Source organism: Gossypium arboreum, chromosome 9 (assembly GCF_025698485.1).
Source record: "Gossypium arboreum isolate Shixiya-1 chromosome 9, ASM2569848v2, whole genome shotgun sequence".
In the NCBI taxonomy this organism is placed as follows: domain Eukaryota; kingdom Viridiplantae; phylum Streptophyta; class Magnoliopsida; order Malvales; family Malvaceae; genus Gossypium; species Gossypium arboreum.
Window position 1 is genome coordinate 56,618,225 of NC_069078.1, and position 10,655 is coordinate 56,628,879.

Genomic DNA, 10,655 nt, shown 5'->3' on the forward strand with positions numbered 1-10,655 from the left:
TCATCACTTGTTTACCAAAACGAAAAATAAGCAATTAATTTATTTAATTGCAATGATTTTCTTTTCTTTTAACTTAACATGGAATATTCAAGTTTATATAATAAAAAATTTAAAGTTTTGCATAAAATTATTAAAGAAATTTAAGTTTCTTTCGGCAATGGGATAAACAAGTACAATTTGACAATTTTTAAAACATTATTTTAGTTTCTACCACTTTTTCACTTTTTCACTTTAATGTTTTTTTACCCAATCAATATTAAAAAAGGGATGTTTTTGGGTGACCAAAATGAAAGGCTGAACATGATGTGGAATGTACAACTTAAGTGGCGTTAGAGATCTAACGGTTGAATGACTAAAATGAAAGCGCCCTAAAAAGTTAAGTGACAAAATTGCAAAGATTTTATTTTGGATGACTAAAATGAAAGCGCCTTAAAAGTTGGATGACCAACTAGATAATTTACCCTCTTTATATGTATGATTTATATGATACTATATTCAATTATTATTAAATAATTAGGGTTAAGTAATTAAGTTATTTGAGATTGTTATGTAATATTTAATTTGTTTGGAATTCTTGTGTTTAAGTTGTTTTGTATATTTGAATTGTTATTAAATTGTTATTTTTAATATGTTTGGATTGTTATTTAGCTATTTTTGTTAATTTACATTTATTTAGTGTTAATTATGAATAAATTTTATTTAAAACTAATTTTTGTTTGAATATATATTATTTTGTGGATTCATATTTGGATTTTTATCTTACATATGATTGAAAATGTTAAATTTAGTTTTTTTACAGATGATGATATTTAATTCAGATTCAAATTTAGATAATAATACTCAAATAATTTACGGATTTAAATTCGAATAATCAAAAAAGTGAAATAATCGATTTAGTGTGGCTACTAATCCTTGTTTAAGAACCTCTTTAGCTAAGTAAATGCTCCACCAAGTATAAGTTGCATTTGATCCAATTCTCAGTAGTAAGAAGTTTGTGTTATTAAGTAATTTGCTTTCAAAACTCTATAGAACAAAGAACTCAAATTATGGATTAAACGCCATCCTTGTTTATATAAACATGCCACATTGATGTCATTAGGTAAAAAAAATTATTTGACAAGTACTGAATTAAATCTTAAACTTTGACAAATTATAGGGGTTGAGGGCAAAATTTGATCTTTCTTTTTTTTTTTTGAAAATCTAAATAATTTACCGGTGAACTTTACAGTGAATAAAAGCTCCATCTTCCTGTGATTCCCCTAAATGCATCCAAAAGCCTTAAAATCCAACTAAATTCCAATGATGGCGGGACCGAATCCGCCAAAACAACCGTCATCCTCCTCCAACAACCACCGCAAATCCCGCTGGGAATCTTCCTCTTCCAGCGCCAATAAAAACCCCTCCTCCACAACCGCCGACCACAAGTCCTCCACCAAGCCCAGCCCATCCACCAGGACTGGCCCACCTCCAAGCTCCGCTGCTCAAAACAAGTCACAATCCGACCCCAATCAAGCTCATCCACCCTTCCCCTTCCCCGATCCTGCCGCCCTTGGCCCTCCGCCTCCACCGGCTTATGGATTCCACATGCTGGAGCGTCGGACAATCGTCCTTTACGACGGCAGCGTCCGCTCCTACTTTGCTCTCCCGCCCGATTACCAGGACTTTCCTACCCGACCCATAATCGGACCCCGTGACTTCGGTAGCCCATCAATGGGCTTCCGCGATAATCGCGATTATTGGAATTCGCCGGGTGACGGGCCTGGCCCGTTAAAGAGAAAGTACAGCGATGAAGGAAAAGACCTAAGAGAGGAGAAGAAGGAAAAGATCTACACTTTGGGGCCAGGCGGGTCAGACCGCCTAACTGGAATGAGTAGCCCGCTTGGAAATGAGGAAACTAGGGCAGCCAAGTATATGAGAGTTGGTGGGGGATATCAAAATAATAATGCGGGGTTTAATCATAAGCATTTGGAGGTTGATCAAAGTGCTCTAAAGAAGGCGTTTTTGCACTTTGTGAAGGCAGTTTTTGAGAATACGGGGCAGAAAAAGAATTACTTGGAGGATGGTAAACAAGGGCGGCTTCAATGCTTGGCTTGTGGCAAATCTAATGCCAAATTTAGGTTTGATTCTGAATTGGAATTAACTTCTTGAATGCTATTTTTCATTTTTTGGGACTTGAGTTCCATATTTTACTGCTTAGATGTTTCTGTTCTTTCTTAATTTGATGTGTTGCAACTAGTTAGATTAGATTGCTTGTTTTGTGGCTGTTAACATTTTAATATATTAAGCTAGAGTGCTGTATTTGATAGGTGATATTGACTTAAGGATGCAAATATCTTGGAGCTTGAATTTAGTTGACTTGTGTTGCATTTACTGCACATAGCACTGAAATCGTTTCAGTGCAGGTGTTTGATGTTGTTACCTATTTCTTACTAGAATAATATTTGTCAAGTGTTATTCTTTTGGATAATGTCTGGGTTTTAATACAATGTTTCCTTTTCTTATTCTGATAGGTGTTTTATAGCATAAACTATTACTAATAAGGATTAGCTGGTGAGTTTCAATAATAAGTTATGGATAAATAATACTGATAGTGCTTACAATAATTGTTAAATTCAGTTGAGGTAATGCAACGCTGAGGCAGTGTTGTCTCCCTTTTATAAATGGTTTTCCGGACATTTTTCAACAATCTGATATTTCTAGGGTTTTAGGTAAGTGCGCAATCTGATCCCTTTAGCCTGACCTTAAATCTTGGATTTGCTATTACCTTTTTGCTGGTTTGCTTTGTTCGTGGCATAGTTAATCTTGGTTTGCTATAATCTTGGTTTTGTTGGCTGCTTGCTTTTACTAACTGGTTCAGAGAAGTGCTTCCCATGTGCCATTGCTTGTGTTATTTTGTATTACGGTTTTTTATCAAACCCAAGTCAGTCTATGTCTTCATCATAAAAATGAAAAATGGCACTTTCTGCTAGCAAGCTTTGGTGCTGGATTGCTGTGTTGGTGATTCGTCATTGTTGATTATTTACTGACTCAAGCCTAATTTATTCATAAAATGAAGGGTAGGTTGTACCAATGTATATTTCTCTATAGTGCTTCGATGCAATAGTGATTGTAGTTGTACATAAGGACACCAGTTTATTTATCCATGCAGTGGAAAATTTGTCAGAGATAAAATTGCTGTTATATATATGTTGTATTATTGTAGCTCTTTTTTCTGTTGCTGGCCCCTGTGTCCTGTACGGTTACTTATTCATATTTGGCTATGTTATTTTTTCTGATGGGTTTTAATATTAGATTCCCATTCATTTTCATTTTCAATATAGTAAATTTGATTTTGGATTAACATCAGTATTAATGAGTCTGACCCTTTGCAGTTTCACCAAGTCACTGTTTTTGGGTAGTAAGCATGTCCCTAGTTTGGTTTTGGAAAGTAAGGGGATTTCAGATCCCTTTCCAAGTACCTTTCATCACAGTTTAGTCGTAGGTTGGAGCTAAATTGCACCTTTTGCATTTTATAATTACCTTTTCTTTCATAGCAACATGTTGTAATTACCTTATGTTCTTGTAGGCTTTGATCTGGATATTCCTGGTAGACGTTAGTCCTTGTGGCTTAGTTGTTGGTAGTTTATGGCCGATATTTTATGCTGCTTGGTACTAATATACTGTGGTCTGTAACTTCTTTCTTATCCGCATGACATTGCTGGGTTGGCCTGATTGTGGTAATTTGTAATAGCCATTCTTTTGGTAGTTGATAATTTATCAGTAATTCTGAAGCTGAAGGCTGCTAGTGTAAGTTAAAAGTATTAGTCTGTTTCTCTGTTTTTCTTGCCTTACCTAGCATGTAGTGGTATGGTGGCTAGATTTTTTTGTTCTTATTTTGATTTGACTACTTTTCTGTAGAGTGGCCCTTGGGGTGACTCTGATTTGTTCAAGTTTAGCTGTAAACTTATCTTAATTTATGGTGTTGTGTTATCCACCAAGTATAATGTCCACATGCAGGCATGTATAGAATATGCAGGCATGTATAGAGCGTTTGCCTCCATTCTTTAAAATTATTCAGTGATCTTTCTGTTTGTATTGCTTATGGCACTAGAAATGGAAACCTCGCTTAAATACTCTTATCATGTAGAGAGTGAAGTCTTGGCATATAAAGAGTGTATATCTGGTTCTTCTCAGAGGAAGCAAGTACTAATCTCTTATACTATTTTTTTCTTTGATACTCTTCTTTTCCGTGCACGAGAAACTTTTCATGGTCTTGATTCAACTTTTTTGGGTGTCCAGTCTATTGTCTGTGCTGGTGTTATGATCTGACACCCTGTTGTAGCTATATATTTCTTCAAAATCCATGTATAATCTGTTGCCTATTATTGTAATTGCTGATAAATCTACAGCTTTTGAACCAACCTTATATTTTAGTTGGGGCTTTTTAGGAGGTGCATTTATATCCAACTGCAATCCCTTTCCTCTCCCCCTCTCTTATTCAGTCTCGGTTACAATAATTTTTGGGTGATGACAGTACCCTTATTTCTAATGATATATAAATAAGGAAATGGTTGTTTGGCTATGCTATCATATGGAATAAGTTCACTGCAATCCAGTGTTCAAATTTGCCTTTTGCGCAAGTTTTATCTCGATGCTTGCAGACAACCCAGATGACAGTTCAATATTTTGGCTCTATGCCATGCACATTACTTTACCCCTTTTATTTGTACAACTTATTTTCAAACTGCTGAATAATTTTTTGTTCATTTCCCTAGTTCAATCTTGTAGCCTAATTCAAGTGATGTCTCAAAGGAAGACCTGAATTTTATTCTTCAATGCACTTGATATGAAAAATTACAGGTCCTCGAAAGACTTCTCTGATATGCATGGTCTGATAATGCACACATACTACTCAGATAATGCTGACTTGCGTGTGGATCACTTAGGCTTACACAAGGCTCTATGTGTGCTAATGGGATGGAACTACTCAAAGCCTCCTGATAATTCAAAGGCCTATCGGTTCTTACCTGCAGATGAAGCAGTCTCAAACCAAGAGGATTTGATTATGTGGCCTCCTGTGGTGATAGTACATAATACAATTACAGGAAAGGGTAAAGATGGGCGCATGGAAGGTTTGGGGAACAAAGCAATGGATAGCAAACTAAGAGGTATAATGTGCCCCATTATTCTTCATTATTATCAGTGTTTTGTATGGTGGCTCGTGATTTGTTTAGGTGATTTTTAATCTAATTAGTTCCCCTTCTCTTTCCTTATAAGTTTTAAATTATGTTGTCAGTGCATTGACCCGTCATTGTTTGTCATTAATCAAACTTCTTGCTAGATTAGTCAATTCCATTTTGTTTTACACAAGTTTTCAAGGATAGGGCACAACTATGCTATCTCTATTGGCCTGATAAACTTATGAGTAGAGGGTCATTTTTAGTATTCTTTCCAACTCATGGAGCGCTCTATCCAGCAAACAGCAAATATACTATATATATATATTTTTCCCCCCATAAATTTTTTTGAAACTTGAGAAAACTTTGGTGCATTCTGATTCCTTAATTTTGCATTTGCTTATTAAGTGGAAGTTGAGACAGCAATTGTTGCTTGCTGGTTTCGTTTTTCCCATTGTTGAATCCTTTTAATAATAAGTGTGATTTAAAAGTATGTTGTTCTTGGTTGTGTATAATATTTCTGATTATGCTTGCATTTATTCTTCATCGTTTCCTGCTTGAATGGTCACTGTGGCCACTCCTGAACCTTTAGTTGTGCTTATTAAGGTCTTAATTTTTTTTAGTGCCGATTCTTTGTTTTAATTCCTTTACATTTTTATCCCATTCTGGTTGATGCTTATAGTCTCTAACCACTATTGCTAAGTGCTAATTTTTGTGGATCTAGCCTGATGGGATCTCATGTTTGTCTGGCATGGACTTGGTAATGGACCAAATTTTGCATTATCTGATCTGTAAGTGGATCATAGTTTTTCCTGAGCATTAATATCAATTTTGGAGAAAACCAAGCTGGTTCTATATTTCTAATGCTCTGGCCAATTTCTATCAAAGCTTTAGCTATGGTTGTTGGATGAATTATGCTTTATCTGATATTAGTTAAGTTGGACTAGACTTGGTAGCTTGAGCAGGTAGTCCTCAAACTTGTCTTAATTACAATCCAGATCAAAACATTGGTTTCACTAAACTAGGCAAATAGTTCTCAAACTGGTCTTGATTAATATCCAGATCAAAGCCCTGGCTTGATAAAATATCCTTGAACCTTTTTTATCTTACCTATTGAAACCTACATCTGGCATTCTTCCGTGTTATTTATGGATGAGTAAATGTTATTTCTAGTATTTCATTGAGTGTGAGCCTATAGGCATCTGTGATGGTAAATTTGTGCTTTGGGTCAAGGTACTCTAAATCACATGTTGGTTTCAACATTCCCTATGAAAGCATCACGAAATTGTCATTTAAAAACCTTTTTGTCTGAGCTCTAAAATTTGGTGTCCAGAGACTATTCTCTAACATCAATAATTTCCCATGAATCCGTCTTATTTTACTTGTATTATGGTTTAATTTTCTCTCTGCCTCGTGTCAACTATTCTGCTATTTTGCTGTTTATGATTTACAGTTTTATGACTGGTGTCTGATTCTGAATGTCGCCATTTTGGTATTCAATGAAGTTGCAATTTGCAGTGAACAAGTATTTTATCATCATGAAATTCCTTAATTCCATCTTAGTAGTTTCACCCTAACATTTGTTTGCTCTTCTGGTTGTTGTGGTGGTAAGTATTGAATATGGAGGAAAAAATTCAATTATGTCTTGTAAGTTCTCTCTTTAAATATAGTGCATTGAGACCCGCTCACTATAATTTGTTTTCAATGAAGAAAGTTATAGATTGCTTTTCTGTTGGCCTTTTCGGCTGGTACCAAGGTGATGAGATTGAGGAGATTTACTTTGTTGAAATTTTTGGATGCTGATTTAATTGAGCCTTATGTCTGTCGTGCTTATATCGGGTTCCATTTTTCCAAATTTACTTGTTCTATTGAGACCTTCTGGATAATGTTAGAATGTAGTTTAGCTTGTTTGTGATTCCTTGATGTGTGCAAGCACTTCTGCTCTTTGTTGCTCTCATTTTTGTTGAAGTTTCCATATCCAAAACTGTCTGTCACATGAATATGAGGATATGACCTCCAAATACATGGAGAAGCTTATAACTCTCTGGCAATACGGGTACATTCCCATATCCTACTCTCTCAATCAAGTCTAGGTAACCTTGCTTCTTTTAATCATAGTCCGCTTCCAACCTTTGTGCATGTGTAGTTTGCTAGTCAGACTGCTAGTTCAGGCATATTCAGTTAGTAACAGTTAATTGGTGGCTTTCGATTTGTGATATCATTATTATTATTTACTGGAATAACGCTAGGATGATGCTCAAGGGGCAAATGCCAAGGTGCCTCTTTGTCTTTTCTGGAGAAAATGCTTTGAGAAGATGAGCACTAAAGAAAGTCTGGTTTTCCATTATGGACAATGTTTAGCTTTTCTATATTTTTATGATTCCTCAAACTGCTGCAGATTGACATCCATTTAGTTGTATACTTAATCAAAATGAGGGAGAAATTAGAAAACGCCATATGTTTTTTTTGAAATACTTAGTGCTCATGGTTTCTTCATGAAGCTTATGTATTTCTGCAAATAGTAATTTTCAAGTATTTTTATTGCACTCTGAGAGTTTCAATAGCCTGCTACATTGATTGCATTCAGAAGTGTGTATCCTGTGGCAGGGAAGATCTTGTATTTCTTTTTATCTATGTTGCTCAGTGTGAGTGTCATATATGGTATGCATGCGACATGGTATGGTTAGATTTTTCTAAGTTTTTTCATGTATTTGGAGGATCCTTGTAAATTATATCTCCATATCCATGTGTTGTACACAAGTTTTAGACACGGGTACTTCAATAAATATGAAGAGTCGAGCAACCTAGCATTTTAATTGCTAATAATTGTGTAACGACATATATTACTCTGACTCTTCTTTTTCTTCAAGTACTTATATCTGATGCTTGTGTCTGAGACATACTCGGACATCAGGGAGATGACCTTCCAAATACATAGAGAAGCTTAGAAATAAAATTACACCAAAGGGATAGGCCAGCAAGGAGGTTTTACATAAGCACACCAAATTTCATTAATGGTCCAATTACAATGTTGTTTAGTTGCATGAGGTACCATTAGTAGTAAGGTTGGCATCTTGCCTCTCACTGATAAGTATATTCACTAAATTGTTGATTTTTGCTTGCTTAGATCATTCATTGTAGAATTTATTACTGCTAGCAGCATATGGGAGCTGCCTTCTCTTCTCTCTGAAACAACCCTTCTCTTCAATTTAACTGGTGCAGAGGGGTAAAGATTCGTTCCTCAGCAGTGGAGATGTCAATTTGTTTATCTAGGGTAGATTAATATCGAAGTTGATCTATGGCAGAAATTTTAGTGGTTGAATATAAAGATATATGAAAATAAGAGGAAAGGAATTTTGAACAAATGATAACAGTAGAATTGTTGGAAGTGCCACCGTAGGATAAAGAAATGGATGTTTCCTTTTAGTAGTGAAGGGGATCCTTTTCTGGCACACAGACGTGTACAAGTCAAATTCTATTGTTGTCTTTATGGTTAAGAATCTCTTTCTTTCATTACATTGCTTTTAACCTGTTTGTTGTGATTCACAAACTTGTCTTTTTCTCTGATAAGTTACTCTTTGGTTTTTTGCTATTATAATATATTTTCATTGTGATCACCTTGAAGTTTGAAAATCTGGATTGCTGTATGTTTGTCATTTGCTTGTGCTTGTCATTACCAGGCAGTATGATAAATTTGTTTGTCATCTTTTTCACAACTATGTTTTCTTTATCTAGTGCATTTCATGTATATAGGTGATTTGCTGCATGAGTACATGTCATTGTGTTACTGGTTTGTTGTCTGCCAGTGACAGTGGGTTCTTGACGGCTCATTTATTTAATTGATCCCGATAAGTGAGCCTGTCTGTTACTTGTTTTCACTAGTACAATGCGAGTGTTTTGCATCTTGTCAGAAGCCACTGTGAAGAGCAAAAACTTTTCAATGGGTCTTATATTGTTTTAAAAAGTTACTGAGGAATCTTTATCATGATTCTGAATATCTTGCAAAAATGTATCAACAAATCAACCCCTGGGCTAGTGATATTCTCAATGAGCTTCACCATGCACTTCAAAGTTTCAATGAATCTAACTTTTTTCAAAATATTTCATTTTACTATTAATGTTTGTGCTTTCAGACCTTGGGTTTGGAAGTGGCAAGTGCAAGTCCATGTATGGTAGAGAAGGTCATCTCGGTATTACAGTGGTCAAGTTTGCCAATGATCAGTCAGGCCTGATCGATGCTGTCAGGCTCGCTGAATACTTTGAGAAGGAAAACCGTGGTCGCAAGGCTTGGTCCCATCTACAGCCTTTGACTTTAGGGAAGGATGACGATGATAAAAATCCCAATCTTGTGAAGGTGGATGAGAGGAATGGAGAAAAAAAGAGGATCTTTTATGGTTACCTCGGAACAGTTGCTGATCTGGACAAGGTTGATTTTGACATTCGGAACAAGGTTGTGATCGAGAGTAGGGGAGAGCATAAAGGACCCAGGTAGTTGCTTCTGGCTTAACATTGCAAAGGTACTAGGATGTTTTCTCAATTATAGTTATATTAGATTTTGGGAATAACTGGTACATGGATATTTGACGGTACCATTTCTTGGTATTGGAAAGTGGTTTTCAAGTGTCTCGTTTAATCGATGAAATTATTTGTCATCAAATTAGTTGCCCCTCTTGTCGAAAATGTAATTATATTCCTCGTTGGTACAAGGATTGTCTGGTTACATCTTTTGTATGCTATTGGTATTTCAGTTATTCTAGCAGTTTTATCTTTAAAGAAAAAGGTATCAAAGAAGGAAAAGAATAGTTTGGTTATAAAGCCATAGTCCAGTTCTTGAACTAGTCTACATGGGATTGTTTTTCGTAACATATTTGATGGCTCCAGAGAAAATTTTCTTTAGATATGTTAAAGAGGTTTTATGAGCTAGATATTCAACAGTAGTCGTACGGTATTTTTTTTTTTTGGGTAATAGTTTCAAGCAGGAAAGGCAGTAAAGAAACAATTTGTGAGGAGCATGTCAAACAGAAATTAATTCCTAATGAGATGCAGTCTCTAGGAGGTGAGAAAACAATGTTGGATATTAGGTGTCGAGCTTCTTCAGGTCTTCGAAGATGAGTAAAAATGCATTTATGGCAAATGACGTTTTCAGTTTTGGTCAAGTATAATAAGGGTCTGGCAATGCTTTTGAAAAGTGTTGTGAAAAAGTACTTTTGAGAAGTGGTTTTGAGAAGTGCTTTTGAAAATTTGAGTGTTTGGTATTGCTGTCAAAAAGTACTTTTGAGAAATAAAATGTCTATTTTAGACATGATATTATAAAGTAGTAAATATGTATTTAAATAATGTTTAAATTAGTTAATATTATGATATTTTAACAATAATATAAAAATAATTTATTATAACTTATTCTTAATATTTTAATATATAATATTAATTTTAAATATTTTAAGCAATTAATATTAATTATTTATTAAATTTAACTAGAATATATAAATTATATTTAAA

The 10,655-nt window shown here is 34.9% G+C and overlaps 1 protein-coding gene across 1 annotated transcript; it reads left to right on the forward strand.

The window, feature by feature from the left end:
* The first annotated feature begins 1,116 nt into the window (after nucleotides 1-1,116).
* On the forward strand, nucleotides 1,117-9,935 carry LOC108456897 (uncharacterized). Its single transcript, XM_017755630.2, has 3 exons — nucleotides 1,117-2,117; nucleotides 4,840-5,147; nucleotides 9,290-9,935. Exons 1-3 carry the CDS (start codon nucleotides 1,300-1,302, stop codon nucleotides 9,646-9,648), a joined length of 1,485 nt encoding a protein of 494 aa, XP_017611119.1. The 5' UTR covers nucleotides 1,117-1,299; the 3' UTR covers nucleotides 9,649-9,935.
* Nucleotides 9,936-10,655: the final 720 nt, after the last annotated feature.

Coding starts and splice junctions, on each gene's coding strand:
- LOC108456897 (XM_017755630.2), top strand. CDS start 1,300: ATGATGGCGGGACCGAATCCGCCAAAACAACCGTCATCCTCCTCCAAC. Junction 2,118..4,839: donor AAATCTAATGCCAAATTTAG/GTTTGATTCTGA, acceptor GAAAAATTACAG/GTCCTCGAAAGACTTCTCTG. Junction 5,148..9,289: donor AATGGATAGCAAACTAAGAG/GTATAATGTGCC, acceptor TTGTGCTTTCAG/ACCTTGGGTTTGGAAGTGGC.